Consider the following 19,787-nt stretch of genomic DNA (forward strand, 5'->3'; position numbering starts at 1 on the left):
GTGTGTGTTTTGAGTGATAGAAAGACACGAGTGTTAATGTGAGCGTTCAGTTTCTCGACATGGGTCAGTAGTCAGTTTTCTCTCCTCCAGGTTTCCTTGGCGGAGGAGATCAAGCCGCTGAAGTGGTATCCCTCCGTTTACCTGCTGGTGTCTATCTTTCCCCTCATCAACAGGTAACACACACACACACACACACACACCTGTACGGCACATAAACTCTGCGCTCTGTTGTTTTATTTGCATGTTCGCTTCACTCTGCTATCTTATCTCTTCTCAGGCCGTCACCCCTCCCCCTCTCCTCTGCCTTTCCCTCCTCTCTTGTTCTCTCTTATCTGAACTCGCGGGAAGCTTCGCTCTCTGTAGCAGCATGAACACTGAAGGAGATTGCATGTGCACGCATGATGTGTGTGTGAGGATGTGTGTGTTGGAGGCATAGAGCATTTTATTGGCTTTTTTAAAACCAGGACTTCCTTGGCTGAGGGCTGGTGGGAGGTGGCGGGTGGTCCAGTAAATGATAACCCCAGCGCTGTTATTACTCCCTCACTCCCTCTCTCTATCCCTCTTTCTTTCATTTTCTCTCTCCCTCCCCCCCTCCACGTGGAACCGGTGTGATTGACAGGTCAGGGTTACTAAGTGATTAGCTGCGGCGGCTCTGCTTGTCGCCACGGCAATGTAGGCGGAGACACAGGTCAATTACAGGGTCAACGTCTCTCAAAGGCTCCGCTTAAACACTGCCCCCCACCACCCAACCCCCCCTCACCTCCCACTCTCGCCCTCTCCTCCTCCTTCACCTCTCCATCCATTCCAGTCCCCTCCTCCCCCTCCCCCTCCCCTCCCGTGCCCCGACTGTCGGCTGATGAAGATGACAAACTGCATCCTGCGCTAACCCCAAACCACCATCCTCCTCCTCCTCCTCACTCCCCCCTTCTTTCCTTCCTCCCCTCCCTTAATGCCACTCTCTCTTCCTCCTTTCCGCTCAAAACGCGTCTTTGTTATTTCCCCCTTATTTCCACACTTCCTCGCTCCGTCTTTCTCCTGTGTTTTTATGTCACCTCCCCACCACCACCACCACCACCACCTCCTCCTATACTTTTCCCTCTCCTCTGCCACACAAAGCCCTCTCTCTCTCTCCCCCCCTCCCTCTCTTGAGCAAACACGCTCTCGCTCGCTCAGCTCCGCTCCACGCTGCCTTTCTCCAGAGAGCGTACGACGAGAAAACGGGAATGAATTGCTCTCTCGTCGTCGTCCTCCACCTCCTCCTCCTCCCCCTCCTCCCCCGTTCAGCAGCAGCGCTGGCTGTGTATATCTCCGGCTCCTATTAATTTGTTAGCCTCCCCTCCCTCTCCCTACTCCCCCCCCCCCCCCCCCCCCCCCCCCGGCTCATATCCTCCTCCTCCTCCCCTCTTTCTCCATCTCTCCCTCCTTCCTTCCCTCCCCTCTGCTGAGTGCTGGAGTGTGTAAAGTGTTTGTCACGGTGCCGTGCCGATGTCGCTGTGCTCTGCCGTGCAGAAGCAGCGCACGGCAGACAGCCTTTAGTGTGTGTGTTTTTTGTACGTGTGAGTGTGTGTGTGTGCGTGTGTAGGCGGGTGGTTGGTTTCGTGTCAAGGCGAATGTGCTGTCGCTGCTTGTTGCCGTGTGTGCGTGCGCCTACGTGCCCGTGTGCGCACTTGTTTGTCCGCCTCGACTTGAGTGTGCGCTTTTGCTTGTCTGTCTATGAGCATTCCCGTGTGTTTGTGTGTGTGTGTGTGTGTGTGTGTGTACGTGCGTTTTTATTTTGTGTGTGCATGCCTAGCGTGTGTGTGTGTCTGAGTGGGGGATTATTTCTATCTGAGCTCCAAAGCCTCCTAAACAGGGCTTAGAGAGACGGCCCAGGGCAGCAGCTAAAGCCGTCGGGTAGAGCTCGCTCGCTCTCTCTCTCTCTCGCTCTCGCTCTCTCTTTCTCTCTTCCCCTCGCTCGCTCTACATCCCTCTCTGCTGCTGTCTCTCTCTTTCTCTCTCGCCCCCCCCTCTCTCTCTGCCATTTCTGCCTGCCCTGATCCATTGCGTTAATACACAGACACTCCCACACACAAACACACTCTTGTTTTTGGCCCTCATCTGCTACAACACGCACACAAACGCGCATAAACACACACACAGACAGGCAGTCACACGCCACACACAATTTTAATCTGTTCCAAATGCACACTGGTAAATGTGTTAATTCGACACCAGCTGTTGCGAATTGAAATGGGAAAGCGCTCCTACTTTTCCTCCCCGCGCTTGCACACACATGCATGAACGAGTCATTATACATCATTTTACCATACACGTCCATCTCTCTCTCTCTCTCTCTCTCTCTCTCTCTCTCTCTCAGTCATTCACTTGCCCTCATTTGGCAACACAAAAGTAGCACCAGACACTCGCACCTTCGCACTTTTCCCTCTTTCCCCTCCTCCTTCTCCTCCTCTCTCTTTGTCCTTCTTTTCCCTCCCTCTGCACTTCAATCTCTCTCAGCTCTTTGCATGTGTGTGTGAGCACTGCCCGGGCACGACTAGAGTTTTCACAGTCTGCTTCTCACATCGCCTCCCCTGTGTGCTTTATGGTGTGGGTGTGTGTTTGTTTACAAGGCTTGTCTAGATTCCTACTGTGCGCGCTTGTACGCCTGTTTGCATAAATAAGCCCTCTCCTCGGAACGTAGCTGCCGATTTCTGTGTTGCGCGGCGCGGCGTGCTGTGCAAGTGCTCCTCCTGGACAGCCTGCTCGTCTTTTACGAGGACTTTTTTTGCTCTCCTTAAACCCCCCCCCCCCTTCCCCTTTTGACACCAAGCAGGGAGAAACTGGCATCCCCATTTAGTATCTTTTATTTTTTCTACTTTAAGGCTTTGTCTAAAAGCCCTAACCTCCCAGGCAAGGCACATGGCAGGAGAGCTAGTTGCCTTTGAGCAATCAGGGTTATGTGCCCTGCAGAGGGATGCTTCAGCATGGACGGATTGGCCCTGGCGGCGGGGCTTGAACCGGTGATGTGTCTGTAACCTTGAGTTCACCCTGTCGCTCCAGGAGGCAGCTTGCATCCTCCTAGTTATTCTTGGTTTCCCTCGATGCTGCGTGTGGGTTTTGTGGTGTGTATAGGCCTATACGTGCTTGCAGGGGATTTTAGTATGGGCTCCCTACAGCGTCTAACCCCCCCGCCCCCCCACCCGCCTTTCTCTGGAGGAGATCTGATTTCCCTGCTCCAGGCAAGCAGCGAGAACAAGACAGTGTGTGCGTGTGTCTGTGTGTGCTTCAGTGCGTGGCTGCGCTTTTGTGTGTGTGCACACACACACAACCTACACGCGCAGCCCGGGCCAGGCAGACCTTCCCCATCTCCGTTCTGCGCTTTGAAAAACGAGGGAGGAAATCTCAGAGCAGCAGTTATTATTCATCCCTCAAAGCAAACGGGGAGGAGGCGGAGGAGGAGGAGGGAGGGAGGGAGGGAGGGATGGATGTTGGCAGGAAGAAAGAGAGAGCCAAACTGGAGGGATGAAGGGGGGTGGGGGGATACATTAACTCTTATCTCACTGTATTTGGCATTCTGCATCCCAGGATGCGCTCTCTCTCTCTCTCTCTCTCTCTCTCTCTCTCTCTCTCTCTCTCTCTCTCTCTCACACTCCTGCTTTCTCTTTCCTTTCTACACTCCCTTCCTTCCGTTCCTCGCCTCTACGCCTCTCGGAATATCTTGCATTCAGCGCGCAGGGATGTGTGTTTGTGCCTCGGTGTGTGTAGGCTGGTGTGTGGTTTGTACTGTATACCCTAATATCTTTTGTGGTGTATTTTGTTTACTTGAACAAGTGAGCTCCTCAGATGCTGAAAGGCAGTATGCAAGGTTCCAACTCTCATCTTTATTTGTCTGCGAGCCTTTTATATTTATCTATCTCTTCACATTCAATTTACTGTATGAGAATGGCAGCGTTGGCCTGTTTACTAAAATAAGTTTTGAACTTGATATAGCTTGCAGGTATGTGATGGTTTTTTTCAGATTTACATGTAAAACTCTATAATCTATCCTCCTTTTGGTGTTGCTTTGATCTTTGATCTCTGCAGTAGTGCTTTCAGGGCTCCAGGTTTCCATGATTGGACTCCAGGGGGTCGCCACCAAAGTCACGATTAGTTGAATTTGAGTATAATTTCATTCACCAGAATTTAGCACATTAAGAAAGCACATAGACTGACAGGTCTAATAATCAGTTTTAATGTTTTTTTTTCTTTTTCTTATTTACACACAGATAACAAAAAGCCTTGTCAATCAAAGATGTCTGTGGTGTCAGCTGTCTCGCTCCTTGAGCACCCTGATGGCCTGTGTCATAGCTTAGCCACATGTGGCTGTGTGGCCTAGATATTATTTGGGGGGATATTTGACCATGCCTACTGTGTGTGCCCATGAGCGTTGCACTTGTGCTTTTTTGCGTCGCAGGCAGTGATCGGTGTGTAACTGGAGACGGAGAGCCCCGTAACCATTTGTCTCCCGTTGAGCAGCAGCAGCGGCGCTCTGCTATTCATCCCCATTTAGCGAGACAGAGAGCTGGCCTACAGGGCTGTGTAAAGTGCACACATGCACAGGGCAGGCGCTCGCACCGAGGCTGGACACACACACGCACATGGAGGTTCTGAATTTAATATCGTAGTGGACATATGATAATATACAGGTATTTACATGCATGTAAATCAATATGTAGACATAAAATACACACACAGGTTACAGGCATATGTACATGCCCATGCACAGACATGCAAACATTAACACATTAACATATACAGGCAAATAAACTATATAGACATCTATAGTCCCTATATACATACATATAAGCCATATAGACACATAGACTCACGTACAGACATACAAACTACATATAGGCACATATAGGCATACACATACATTCATGTGCTTGCATATGGTATACACAAGCACACACAAATGCTAAAGGAGATACTAGATAACCTCCTTCACACACACATTCGCAGGTGCATGCAAGCACATACACGCACACACACACACACACACACACACACCCTGCTCCCCCTCCCTCTGCTCTTTCAGGCACGTCTTTAAATATTCATCACTCTGGCTGCTCTGAGAGTGCCGTAAACGCTGCCTCACACTCCAGGGAATCGCTAAAGCCTACTCTATCATCTGCTCTCCCTCCCTCCTCTCTGTCTTTCTCTCACACACACACACACGCGCACACACGTCTAGCCTCAGCCACTCACAAGGATAAACTCACGTGCACCAACACTCGAAGGCACAGCCAGTGGCGTCGCTGGACACGTAGACACACGCCAGTACATGAATCGGGCGCTCGAAAACACATGCGCGGCGATGTACAATGAACAGATTTTGTGCCTGTGTGTGTGTGCGTGTTTACTGGCTGCTCCCAGCACAGAGGGTTGAGTGGTGTTGTGTTCCAGGAAACAGGATGTCTCTTTGTTTGGGTTTTATTCTGTTGGTGAACGTTAGCCTCTTCGGTCCCCAGGGTCTGTGTGAGCCTCTTTGTTAGAGTATGTGTGTGTGTGCACCCGTGCAGGTGTGTGTTTTGTTTCTGCACAACATGCCTGCCCGTTTGTGTGTTTCAGCCTGATTCCAGAAATATTTGGTGAAATGTTCACGCAAAAGGTTGACAAGAAACGTGCACATGTGTATGTGCGCTGTGCATCTGCGGGGGTGTGTATAATTGGAGTCATACCCTTAGCTGTGACAGTTATCCCCGTGTTGACTGATCAAAAGTAGATCATTCACATGTCCATATCCATAGAGTGCAACATATTCCTGCAGATAGTTCACAAGCGTTAGAGCTTTATGCACATTTGAGTTGCTGATCACATGTTGTCACTGAACAATGAAAGGCCTGTCCTCTGTCTTTGCTGCCCAAGAGGCCATCACACATGCACAATAGACAAGTGAACAGCCAACAGAACCTTTTAAGTTCTTTAAAAAAATGTTATTTATAACTTTGTTGCTTAAAATTGTTGAGAGTAAAAATGGCAAAGATCTAATTGTGCTTCGAAGGATTTGGATTCAATAAGTGGATTGTAGTTGGTTCAAATTCGATAAGAAGGTTATCATGCCCCAAACCATCATGAAGCATAATTAAATGATAATAACAATAATAATAAATAAATGATCTCACTTATATAGCACTTTTCAACCTTCACGGTTCCCAAAGCCCTTTACAGCTAAGTCTCATTCACCCATTCACTCACACACTGATGGCGACCGAGCTGCCATGCAAGGTGCAAGAATTTAGTTTCTCTAATTGGACCTAGAATAATTTCAGGTGTATCATCTTAATAAGCCTAAAAGCTTTGTGAAAACTACAGGTTTGCTGTACAGTGAGCGTCGCCACAGGTGGTAATACTTTTTGAAAATTCAAGTATATAAATCCCCTCTATTGTACACCTTAGTTCCAGTGATTTTGTCTCAGCTACAATGTATTCTCAGAAATGATGGTTGATATCACAACGTCTCCCTTGCTACAATAAGTTGCCCATGACTTGTCATTTTTGAGTTGAAAAAAGTTGTGAATCACATTCTGACCTTACACAGAGTCGAGGGATTGTGCTTGTTTTGGCAGAATTATCCCTTTTAGTCAGAGAAAAGTTCACATTTGCTGTCAGCAGCAGCAATAGGGCCTTGTTTTGGCACTGTGAAGCATGTGATTCGTCTGGAGGAAAAAAAATAGAAGTCAGGCAGTCAGTCGGAGAGAGGAGGAAGTGTGATCGGGGTCAGGAGGACTTCTCTGTCTGGTCCCACCCTCCCCCACCACCACCGCTCTTGGGAAGGAGTTCCCGTCCAAGCTGTTGCAGTACGGCTCCGAGGATGTTCGGCACAACAATTAGAGGCAGACAAAAAGGTGAACCCTGATAGAGGGAGGAGGGAAATGGATGGCTGGGAAAGTGGTATAGACTGGCAGGGTGGGATATTGGAAGAGATAGGGAGAGGCAGCGGATGAAGGATTTTGAACAGAATCTGGAGGGTGAGAGAGAAACGGGTTCAAAGAGTGACTGACAGCATGATAGATGGAAGGTCTGAATAAGTGAGCAAGGCTCCGAGACGCTGTGCGAGTACTAATGATTGACTGCTTGCTTACAGGTGGTGGCAGACTTCGACTTTAAGCTACATATGTCAGCTTCTATGTGTGTGTTAGCGTGCATGTGTGTGTATTGTTGTTAACCATTTGCTCTGGAGCCAAAAAGTATACACAATATCGTCCCTGTTGTCCAACACCAGTCAGCCAACTGTGAGACTCACTTGACTACGACACACACACACACACACACACACAGCCGCTCAGCCGCTCAGCCAGGCATCGCCCGCAGCCACACTCTCCACCACTGCCTCCCTCATTCATCTTTCATTAGCCCGGCTCACACAGGAGAAACAGCCTGCCCCCCCCCTCCTCCTCCTCACGCCTCCACCCATCTCTCTTCTCTCTCTATCTAACCCCCCCCCCCCCCGTCTTATCTTGGTTTCTCTCGCACGTAATCTCTTTTGTTTGTCTCGCTCATGTCTTGCAATCTGCCTTTTTGGATATCTCTCCTCCTCCCCTTTCTCTTCCTCGCTCTCTTCCTCCTCTGCTTTTTAGTCTTTTCCATTCAGCCCCACTCCTTCAGCCCTTTCCCCTCCTCTCTCCTCCTCTTCCTCATCCTCCTCCTCCAACGCTCTCGGCCCTCGTTCCCCTTCACAGCTTCACTCTTGCACATTCTCACCTCTTTATCGTGTTCTCCTTTCCTCCTCCACTCTCCCTCTCTCCTTCCTGTGCAGTGCTGTTTCTCTGCCCCCCCCCCCTTCCTGTCTCTCTTTCTCTCTCTCTCGCTTGCTCTTTCTTTCTTCCTTTCATTTCGCTCTCCGTCTCTCCCTCGATGGAGGGGAAAGGCTCTTCGCCTCTAATTGCGGCTGTTCCGTTGCCATGGCGCGTGTTGCTCGGCGCTGCGAGGTGCTGTGTGTGCGTCTGTGTGTGTGTGTGTGTGTGTGTGTGTGTGTGTGTGGCAGGCAGATGATTGCTTGCTGCCAGCTCTCGTTTCCCGGACGCCGATCGCATTTCTTTGCGGCAGCAGGAAAAAAAAAATGAGACGCCAGAAATAGCCCCCCTTCACACAGACCCACTCACTCTCACCGCTGCGCTGTCAGTGAAACACACACACACACACAGGCAGACACACACACACACAAACACAGGCAGACGCACACACAAACACACATCCCCTGCATTTCCTCTCCACCTGACATCCTCAATGCATATGACCTAGGTTATATTGTATCTACACACCTCCACACACACGTACAGGCAGTCATGTGTGTGTTTATGCATGTCCGCATGTGTCCGACTTCCTCCGTGTGCATGTATGTGCATGTGTTTCCTGCGTCTCTAAGGAGGTTGTGTGGGGACTCCTGATTTATTTCACCTTTAATGGGAAGTGAAATGAATGTGAGCAGCAGCTGGTCTGGTCCTCGGAGATACAGCAGTAGGCTAACCCAGAAAATAGGCAGTGTCGCTCTGAAATGGTCCTTACTCCGACAAGCGCCAGGACACGCCACTCTATGCTCCACCAGCTGCACTGTTGGTTTTATTTTAAGCTGCGTTAAGACATTTAGTTGACACCCCTTATCCCTACAACAGGTAGGTTCTCGTTACAGAGTGTCTTCGACCTTTGGCCAACCCAACTTGCGGTTTCTTTCCTGTCATAACTTTTCAAAAGGTATATTGAAGGTAAATGGAGACAGATTACTAGCAAATAAACCTTGCAACCTCTTGCTGCAAAAGGGGATAAGAGAGGATTATAACCAGATTTGTGGATGAATCTCCATAATCATCTTCTGTGCTGTTCACCTGCAGTTCTGACTGGGTTTTTAAGGGAAGTAAAAAAAAAACCAGATTGTAATGATGTGCTTGCTTAGTTTGAAAGTAAAAGTGCCTCTAACCTGTAATTTAAAGGTGCAGCATTCTTGACATTCACAGAAGAACTGGGCAATAAACCATAAATTTACAGTCGTCCAAAGTTATGTCAGTTTGGTCAATTAATTCCTTCAGACAGGCTGTCATGAGGGCTCTCTTAACACATCTGAAAGCAAAATAACGAATCACATCTAACCCCAAGTACAAATAACCAATTACTGCTGGTCAGCAGGTTCTTGTTACCTTTGTGTGGATTAATTCATATCAGAGGAAGTTGAGTCAGCATCGTTTCACATCTCTATTTTAACGATTTAATCAACTATGAGCACCCAGTAGGCTAATTCTGATAGAGAAACTCAATATTCACTCAAATGTTGGAGAAATTACAGTTGGACACGGGTCCAGGGAGCTGGTGCAGAAAAAAGTCACGATGTCAGTCAAGTGACCACATTTTGGCTTCAGTAAAGACGACGTTACAGAGCTCAAGCTTAATGTAAATACTGTCATAAAATACAAATTTATAATGAACACAAGCAATGTGTTCCATCACCTGAAACACAACCGCAATGGATTTGAGGTCCATCGCCCAGCCATAATTCACAGTATTGTCACATAGAAACTTACCCATGACTGAGTCCTTAGTCCGTGTTAGTGTTAGTTTTTATTCAAATTAAGACCACATTTCTCATAAATCCACTTACAGTGTTGTTACTTGTTACTTCTCCCTGCTTTTCTTAGATTTCTTGGATAAATGTGTTGAAAGCCAAAGCCTCATTTGTTGTCCAAAACAAATATATGATCCTTTATTATGATGAACATAGGCACAATTTACTTTGAGTCAACCCCACACAATCCTGGTGCCATAAATACTAGCATATCAAATATGAATTAATTCGCGATTGAAAATAGTTCCCAACAAATGCACTATTCACTCCTGTCATCGTAACATTTGCTAAAAATTCTGTTTTAGGAAATTACTTAAAATAGTAATGGAACTATATCTTTATGTTTTTAAAGACTTATTCTTAAAAAAGATACAGTCAAGTTGGCTGTCCGACGTGATTTGACAATGCACAAAGGAGTTATTTTTAGTTATTTTTGCGTGCTTACAGAGGTCTCTTGCTAACATTACTGCAAGCAGCCACCGTCTTTTTTTCAATTTGATTTTATCCGTTTCATATTTAATTCTTGCCGTGGGTTGCTGGAATAAACGGCAATGATGTAGTAATAGGTAATAGTAATATTCTGGTGTAGGTGCCTTATTTGTCGCTTTGATGGCGTCGATATAGCCGCCTTGTCTATTCAGGTATGTCACACTATTGGCAACGCTGTTGGAAAGTGATTAATGGGGAGAATAGTTCAAAACACAATGGTAGTGCTATTACCAAAGATTTCAACAAAATCATTTTAATAACTGGAGACATGTCTCATCCTCTGACTGTGTCAGCCACAAAGAGATGAGTGAGTGTGGTGTCTCACGTAACTGCTTGTCACCACAATTCAACACTGGTTCTATTCCTCAAATGGTTGGTTTTGTATCTTCCTTCCCTGCGGGGCACAAGGAGCTTGGGGATGACTTTCCTGACACTGAGGTCAACCACCGTGGCCACTTAGTTCACTGTGCACACCCAACCTAGGAACACTGCACACGCGGAAATGCTGTGAGCTGTGCGCGGTTTGATTCTCTCGCTAATAGATCAATAAAAGACATTAGCGGCGGGCTAACCCGACGAGCAGCGCTAATACAGGGTTAATCCAGGGTTAATGGCTGAGCAGCATCATTCTCAGGGGCAGCCATTAGTTTGCAGCCGCACCACACAATATCAGGTTCTCCTCCTAGTCATGCCCCAGGCTCCCAGAGAGATAGGCGCAGGGAGGGGAATTGAAAAGAAAAGGATTGAGGATCGCCCTCATGAGTCAAGATGAAAATGAGATATCCAGACAGATGAAACCAAATGCAAAGAAATGGGAGAGATATCGCAGAAGGGGGAGGCAGTGTGTAGGAAACGTGCACGGAATGAAAAAGAAGGAGACGATGGGACGGTGAAATTGTGGTCAGAAGGAGCAGGAAACTGAGATGAGAGAAATGGGAGAGAAGGAGAGGAAGGGAGTTGAGCGCTACACTTCTCCCTGTCCTTGTAAAGTGCTGCGTGCTGTCGAAGCGGCAGCCAAGAATGTGTCAGCCCAGCCGTCTCACGCTGCCTAATGGGCTCTTAAACGCTGATATAAAGCTCACTCGCTCTTTCACCCTCCCCTTTTCCTCTCTCTCCCTCTCTCTCTCTCCCTCTCTTTTTCTGCCTCTGCCACTCGCTCTCATTACCTCTCCTTCTCACCCTGTCCCTCACTCTGTCACTCACTCCCTCTCTTTCTCCCTCTTTCTGTTGCTCTGTCCATCAACCTCTCGCTCTCTGTCTTTCCTGTTGCTGTCTTTCTACTCCGTCGGACTTCTCCTTCAATTACTTCATCCTCGCCCCTGAAGCCATCTTGCAGGTTGTCTCTTTATTTACAACTTTTTTTTATGGATGAACTCAACGCTTCTGTCTCTCTCTCCCTCCCTCTCTCCTCCAACAGGCTCCATAATGCCGTCTACCCACAGGATCCATCCTTCTCTCTCACCCTGTTGCACGTCCTGTCAGCACCACTCCACGGCTTGGCCAATGCCTTTGTCTTTGGCCTGGATAGGGATTGGTGGAGCCTACTGAGCCCTACTGGCATGCAGGTACGGCAACTGATCACACATACATCTATAGCCCCGTTCAGACATGCAAATCACTACGTAAGCTTGCAATTTAACACGTTGATCATGTCTGAATATGCCCCCAAGTCATTTTTCCATAAAAATTGCGATGCCAATCAGTCGGACCTGGTAACATTTCTTCCATTCCACACCTACATTTACATCACAATGCTAAAGCTAACACTTGCTACTTACCACTAAACTAAGTACAGCAGTGACTGATGGGAATGTCAATAGTCAAATATTTGGTCATAAACCAAAATATTGGACCAGTTAAATTTTTGATTTGATGGAAAGTCAGAGGAATACCAAAGTTATCATAATCCATCCTGAAGGGAACCTGAATGTCTGAACCAAATTTCATGGCAATCCATTAAATAATTAACGGTACATTTCCCTAAAAAAACAAGAAATGTCAACCTCATGAGGGCGCTACAGGGAAATCCAGAGGATCTACAGTCATTAGGATTCATCCTCTGGAGACATGGATGTCATTCAGTTTCATGGCTATCCATTCAATAGTTGCTGAGAAATTTCAGTCTGGACCAAAGTGGTGTGTGTATTGTGGAAATAATGATACAGCTTCCTTGTCTGAAAAGGGTTTTATAAACCTCTGATTGCCATCTGTCCTCTGCAGTGTACCTTTGCTTTGCTCCTGTCAGGGTCACAGGTGGCTGAGGCCTGAATGATGTTTCTGGTTGTTTTTTTGTTTTTTTTTATTATTGAATTGTTGTAGATTATTTGGCTATGCTTATGTGAGGGAAGCTGTCAGTTGTCAGCGAAAGTAGAAACATATTTAGAGACAAATGTTTTACAAGGACAAAAGCACACTCGGCTCTCCACAAATATTGTTTAGTTGAAGATTCCCCTTCTGCAGTTTTCTAAATCTCTTGTTAAAGCCGTTTTGTGGATCCGGTAGGTCTAGCATACTAACACTGCTAATGTTGACCATTCTCTGTTTTAGGCTCTTTAAGGCTCTATAAAATAGGCCTGTCTGTAATTAGGCGTTCAATTAAGGGCTTAAAGAATGTGCAGATATTGGGGGAGATTGGCTCCTTGGGAAGCTTAAACACTCAGTGTTGAGAACCAGACAAAATCATCCAAAATCGTTTCTTACTGGGCTCATTGCTAACACTAACTCCACTTAATCTGAATGAACCATCTCTATCATTATTAAGGAACCGCGATATCAACATCAACAGGTCTCTGACCAGACTTGTGGACCATAATTAGCAGAAATGGTGAAGCCAGATTTTCCTATTCAAGATGAATACGTTGCCTAATAAGAGCAGTAACACAGTCATGTAGTGAAGAGGTGTATCACAATGCAGAAATTGAATTTCAAAAGCCACCAATCTGCCTGGTAAAGTAATTGTTGAGTCATTGAGATTGATTAGCAACCTTGTGAAGCTCCCAGCGATACACAATTGTCAATTTTGTGCCAAAGAGAGTCTAGTTGACACAGTATGACAGATGTTGATGTAAACAAGTTTGTGATGGGAGAGGAGGTTGTAGCCATGCCAACATGATGTATGATTATCTGCTTCAGAAAAACATAGATGAGTTCCCTCAAATTGGAACCTGAACAGTCGACCTGCAGCTGAGAGAGATTCAGTAAAGAAGCCTACTTGATGATAAGTAGTAATTTGTCAAGCAAAAATGCCAAAAATACACTGATGTGAGTATTTCTGGTTTTCTTAGTATGATATGATCGGAATATCTTTGGGTTTTGGACTGTTGGTCAAACCATTTAAATATGTTAACTTGGGCTCTTGGAAATTTTTCACTATTTTCTGACATATAGACCAAGCAATTAATTGAGTAAATAATAAGCAGCTTAATTGATCAAAAAAAATGCATCTTATGCATCTGTATTTCAAAATGACTGTAAGAATACGGAGTAACCCTAAAACTTCTTATAAGTTTAGGTTAACTGATGTGCTAATCCTATAAAAACGATTTTTTTACCTACATGCTTTTAGCCTTCTTCCTAGTAAGAAATGATTGCTTCAGAATTTGTAATTAGAAAACTTAACTTTCCTAACTGACTGGTGCCATCTGTCACAGGTGTTCACCTATACAGGAAATAACTGTTGGTTCTGACACCAAAATCCCCTTTAAAGAGTAAAACTGCAAAGCACTGAGTTTATTTTTTTTTTATCTCTTACACAAATTGTGCTTTTAGGGAAATGTAATGATGACAAAATTACCAGAGGGATGATGTTTGTTTTTTTGTTTGTTTTTTGTTTGTTTTTTTACATTTGAACCGCAAACCTCATTGGTTGCATTTCAATAAACAGCACAATCAATACAGTTCTCCACAGATTTGTCTCAATCTGCAAACATTGACAGTATCTGCGGATATGAGCCGGAGATGATATTGAACCACAAAGAAAAAGGATTCTCTGTGGTCCTAGTTCACACGTACACAAACACACACACACACATACATATTGTCACCCACTCAGTATCACCAACCACGCTGATAGCGGGTCATGAGCACAATGTGGAAGAGTGGAATGTGTGGTATGACCTTCAACCCAAATGTCAATGTTGCACTGTGGCGAGTCGGGAGAGAGAGAGACACACAGAGAGACAGAGGAGTAAAGTGGAATCTCAATGCGTTCGTAAATCATGGAGAAAATGCTGTTTGTGTGTGTCGGAGAGAAAGAGAGAGAGAAGGTGAGAAGGAAGACGGCAGAGAGAGAGAGAGACGGGCGGCGTGTGTGTTCTTGCTCTATCGTGACTAACAGCCGGTTGTTATTCATCCTGGCATGCAACTCCCAGCAGCCCCCACACATCAGGTGTGAGATTGGCGGGGGAGAGGAGGGGGTGGAGGTGGTGGGGGAGTTGTAACAGCGTCAAAATGTTCCTCCCTCAACGCAACAAATGTGCACTTTCAACCAGACACCCCCTCCCCTCCTAACCATGCCTCTCTCTCTCTCTCTCTCTCTCTCTCTCTCTCTCTCTCTCTCTCTCTCTCTCTCTCGCTGTTTGCCAGTGGTGCGTTTACATGCATTTAAAAGGATTGGCTCAGATGTTTTAAAGTCTGTCTTAATACACTACTCATGTACGTTGAAAGAGTTGTCGGTCCCTCCTCACCATACTTGCCACTAAGGGATCCCCTCCTGATGTGACAACAGTGTAAGAAGACAAAATCCACAGTCTTTGTTCTTATGAGTTGGGGAAGAAAAATCAGTTTACATAAGAATCAGGATCCTTATCTTCTACGGTTCTGATTGGTTCACAGATTCCAAAAACAGATTTCTGCGCGTTGTTAATGACGTTATGCGCTTCACCTCGCTATATTGGCGTAATGAAAAAGGTGTAACTGTGAATTGAGGGCATCTTGAAAGATGAAAGAACAGTTTGGATTTAATAATTTAATAAATAGTTTTGCTCAGAGACTAACGCTAGTGTACTAACGACACACACTGCGCCACTTTAAATTGGTATAATCTCAATTGTCTTGATTTTGTCTGAGGGGCGAGGGCCTAGAGTGTCAGACTTTGAAAACCCCTGGTCTAGTTTATGGAGATTAACTTGATATAGCCTACTTTATTTCGAAAGGCATGCACCCTTAGATGTCTGAATCACTGCCCACAGCAATATGTTAAGTGGTTCAAATAGGTGTGGTGTTGTACTGTTGAGAAACAGTCAACCAGTCAGAGCTTTGTAGATGGGATTAAAAATGGGGACATCATCTTCCTACATAGCTAGCTAGCTGCTATTCATGAAAAACAGCAGCTGAAAAATGGCGACAAATAATTTCGTTTTCCTTGTTATTTCTTTTATATACTTTGTTCTATTTGATTGCCTATTTTATTGTTTTATTTAAGTAGTATGGAGGGGGCTACAACTGTATTGTATAATGACAATAAAGCTGGACCTTTTGTTGTAAGTCGACCTACGAAATAGGCAGAAGACTAACGTGTTTCCAAATTATTGCAACTTTTTCCAATAAAAATAAGCCTCATACTCACACATACTTTTCTCTCCTTTTTTCTGTTCGGTCAGACAGTGACTGTCTTTAAGAGCAGTTAGCTTTACTGCCAGTTATGTTTCATAGTGCTATTCAGCGGACTACAAAACATGAGGGAATGGTTTGGCACTCAGTGCACTGGAGAAAGAGCCTAATAATAGTGCCCCTACCCTATTTATTGAATTGAGAATAGAATCGTGATACCAAAAATAAAACCAAAGATTCTTACCCCACAACCAAGCTCAGTTGAAGCTAAGATGACGCTTCAGCCATCTAAAACTTACACAGTAGTACAGTGTATATAAATGTGTTGTCTAATTACCTGCGTAACCAGATTTCTGTCAGTAACCTGGTGTCGTGTGTGCATGTAAACGTTCGGCTGTGTCTCTGCCTCGTATCTCGTACTTTATCTAGTCCTACGTTGCTGTTTTTCCTCTCATTCGTGGCAGTCTGACTCTTCTCCTCCTCCCTCTCTCTGCCTATCTCTGTCTCTCTGTACTGTATATGTGTCTGTTCCCCTGCCTCCTCTGTTCCCTGTACCCTGTTACAGCATCTCTGGAATTTATCTCTCTCACATTATTTCTGCCGTTCTCCTTTGTGTAGCATCTCCCTCCCACCTGTGTATGCTCTCCTCTCGCCCCCCCCCCCCCCCCACACTCTTTCCCTCCCTGATATTGATCTGCATTCTAGCCATAAGGCTGAACCGCCTGTGGCTCTGCAATGAGCTCACCTCTCACTTCTTCCTCTGTGCATACGCGAGTGTGCATGCAGGAAAAAGCTGCTCCCAGTCCCATACGTCTCAGTATCACTGCAATCTTAGACGTTTTTTCACCACCGCCGCAGCCTGAACTTACTACCCGCATTCAAAATGAATCGGAGGACAGACGTTTTCGCCACAACGCCTGCTTTGGTCTGAATGCAGCCTTTCTCTGCTGAGTCTCAGCTGGTTAAACTTTAAACATTCTTTACTGTACTTTAAACATCCCTACACTGTGTTTTAAAATAGTAAAAATTCACTATTTAATTGTTCTCATTTACAAAGTTTTCTGTTTCTGTTGTCAGACAATTGAATAAGCATGTTAGCATGTTACCTTTACCAGGCGGACTGCAGTTTGTGCTGTTGCACTGAGACATCAATCAAATCACTGTTTTATGAGTCAGGATCAGGATAAATACAGTTTGACTGACCAGTTTCACTTTTAAAATACGTGGCCAGAGAAAGTTAGAGGTGACAGAGAGTTGTCATTTGAAGTTGCTGCTATACAGTCCTCGACCAGGCTTACATCATTGTTGTCAAAAAGCCCTGTCACCACTAAAGGCGTCAGCATACTCCACACATCCAAACTCAAAGTAGCAGGCTCTCTCTTGCCGCTCACAAGCCTAAGGGTTGGGTTATGCTAGAAAAGAACAAGCTTTATTCTCACCCCCACACAGCTGGCCAATCACGTCTTGAAGTGGGTGTGAATGTTGGATTGTCTGTTTTGGAAAGTCATAGAAATGATCGGACAATGTTCCCCCTAATCTGACGTCAGAAAGGTGTGCGGGGGAGGGGGTCTCCGAAGCTATTCCACCAGCTGACAAGCAGTTCTGACAGAGTATACTGGCCTCTTAACTGACTGAATTTAGCACGCTCTCTCTTGCTCCTCACAAGGCTTGCGAGCATATTTAGCATTAGGCGTGTTAATTACATACTTAGCTCTTTTTCCACTATACTGGCGAAATTCTTTCTTATTCATGTCCTGGTTGTTCCTTAAAGTTATATCATATTGAGTGTGTATGCCATTGAACGTGACAATCAGCTCTTCCTCCATTTTGTTTGAAGTGTGGTACTTGTGCATGTAGAGTAGAAAGTAAAAACAGCTGTGCTTCAGTTTCCCAAGGGAATCAAAACAAGCATTGATGATCGGTTGTATCCAGGTTGTCGCTCTCACGTGTCAGAGGACATTAGCATAAAGATGAACGTTTCTCAACTTCCCCAGGTTACCGCTGCGATTTTTGAGTCTTAAATCGCAGTGGGCAGCAGCAGGATGTTATTTGGAGCTTCAGTTCACAATGAACAGCAGCATGTCTTGCCTCTGGTGTTTAAGTCCGGATGTGTGAAGGGGGGAGTTCAACACACTGCCAGCGTTTTCAAATTCATTAACCCAGGAGATGTGTAGAACACCAGCTTTGTGTGAATGGGAGAAAAAGATGCATTTTCAAATTCAGCCGGCTTAGTGTGAACATACTCTTTACACCAGTAAAAACAGTGTGTGTTCATTTCAAACTGTGTGTGTGTCTGTTTTCTAGCTGGCTCTGCAGTCGCGGCTGTGTGACAGGACTCGGATCGGAGAGTACCACCCTGGGGCGGTGCGCTACACACAGGCTGACCTGGTCGACCTCAGCGATGACGACGACGATGACACCAACGTGCTCTTCTACTCCCCTGACATGACCCTGAAAGGCAGAGGGCCCTGAGAGAGAGCTGGGGAGAGGCGAAAGGGCTGGAGGAAAGGAGCGCGAAGGAGGGTCACAGCCGGAGAGAAACGCAGCGGATTAGAAACTGAGAAGGAGGAACAAGAGGTAGGGAGGGAATGGAAGGAAAGATTGGGGAGACAGTCAGGCAGATAGAAGCCGGAGATGAGCTGTCAGGTTCCATTATTAATCCCCATCCTTTACTATTTAATATCCTAAAGACACACACACACACGCACACACATAGTGAGCAGAGCTGCAGCTCCCTGCGATACCACCATCAGAGAGGAGAAAGAAAGGGGCGACTCTAAAGATCCTCCTAATGTTAAAGGCATCTGCTGCATCCCAAAGGTCTCAAAATGATTTCCCTCTCTGCACCCCCTTCTTGACTCCTGCATTCTGCAGCGTTTTTCTGCATACCACAAAAACGAAAGGAAAAAACAAACCATAAAGGACTGCTGAAAGGCAGTCATAACAAGATGTTAGTTTTGCATTTGCAGCAATTACCTTTTCACTTGTGAAAAGCAGGCCTTTTAAAAAGCACATCCACGCTGAGATTGATCCGGGTACTGAGCAATTTTCTTGCTGACAGCGGGGAGGTGGCGTACATTGGGAATACAGGAGGGGGTTTTAAAAACAGTGAAGATTACTTGGTAGGGCAAATAAGTCCAAAAGCACCAGAGTCTCTCCTTCAGTACAGTATTTGTTTTCTGTTCTTCTCTTTTATTACTGTTGTTTCAATTTTTGCACAAGTATTCGTTTTGAAAGGTTATTTTGTATTTTTGTGAAATACTACATCTGTTTGTTATACTGTATTTATAACAGAGCAATGTATTGTATATATTTAAGTGTACACTCTATTTTTGTACGTGCCTTGGACTGAAATTTGAAGAAAATGGTCCAAACCTGCTGCTCTCACGTGACAGTCGAGCAGAACCTGATTCAATACATATAGCCTTATGAACAACAACAACAAAAACATGTTATTGGTCAAACATACTCCCGCACACACACAGACACACAGACAGGTGCCTGTCAAAACGGGTCGGAAAAGATGACACACACACGGCACCCACGCCATAGCAACAGCCTTTGATGGTTCATCATCTCATGGCCCTTGTCAGTGGCGCTGAGGGGACAAAGCTGAGGTGTGATTGGCAGGATAATAGAGTCACTTTATATTCAAACTCAGCCCATTTGGTTTTTCCCATATCGAGGTGGTTTCATCACTGTCTGTGCGCACTGTCAGCTGCCTCTCTGACAAGTTGAACTAATGAACTGACACTTGACCCTTTTTACCCTTGAGTTGTTGAACTTTTCTGCTGGGCGTCAATGACACCACAGTGCAACTTTAGTTTACAGAGCCCCTCCACTGTCTCTCACACACACACACACACACACACACTTGCACTGTGCCCCTTCCCCTCTTTTGGCACTGTTGCTGGTTTTACTTGACTGTGCACTCCATCAAATAAATGAGCAGGAGAGACATTTCATAACAAAGCTGAGACTGGGCGTGTTTATTTCATTTTCACATTGATGCAATCCCTCATGCCACTGCCTCCTGTGAAGTGTGTGTCCGTGTATGTGCGTGTGCGTGCGTGCGTGCGTGTATGCATGTGCTGTCGAGGCGCCTTTTAGACCCGGCCTGCTTAAATAATGGATATTAATTATTGGTCGGACCCTGCTGGCCCCTGCCGTGTCT

General features: G+C 45.7%; 1 protein-coding gene across 1 annotated transcript in view; it reads left to right on the forward strand.

Moving 5' to 3' along the window:
• Nucleotides 1-18,186, forward strand: part of LOC139292916 (cyclic AMP receptor-like protein A) — a 39,750-nt gene extending 21,564 nt beyond the window's left edge. Inside the window, exons 10-12 of the mRNA XM_070915319.1 lie at nucleotides 91-173; nucleotides 11,481-11,628; nucleotides 17,918-18,186. Coding sequence (XP_070771420.1) covers nucleotides 91-173; nucleotides 11,481-11,628; nucleotides 17,918-18,085 — 399 coding nt within the window. The 3' untranslated portion in view covers nucleotides 18,086-18,186. The remainder of the gene's footprint in view (nucleotides 1-90; nucleotides 174-11,480; nucleotides 11,629-17,917) is intronic.
• Nucleotides 18,187-19,787: the final 1,601 nt, after the last annotated feature.

Source organism: Enoplosus armatus, chromosome 11 (genome assembly GCF_043641665.1).
Source record: "Enoplosus armatus isolate fEnoArm2 chromosome 11, fEnoArm2.hap1, whole genome shotgun sequence".
Classification (NCBI taxonomy): domain Eukaryota; kingdom Metazoa; phylum Chordata; class Actinopteri; order Centrarchiformes; family Enoplosidae; genus Enoplosus; species Enoplosus armatus.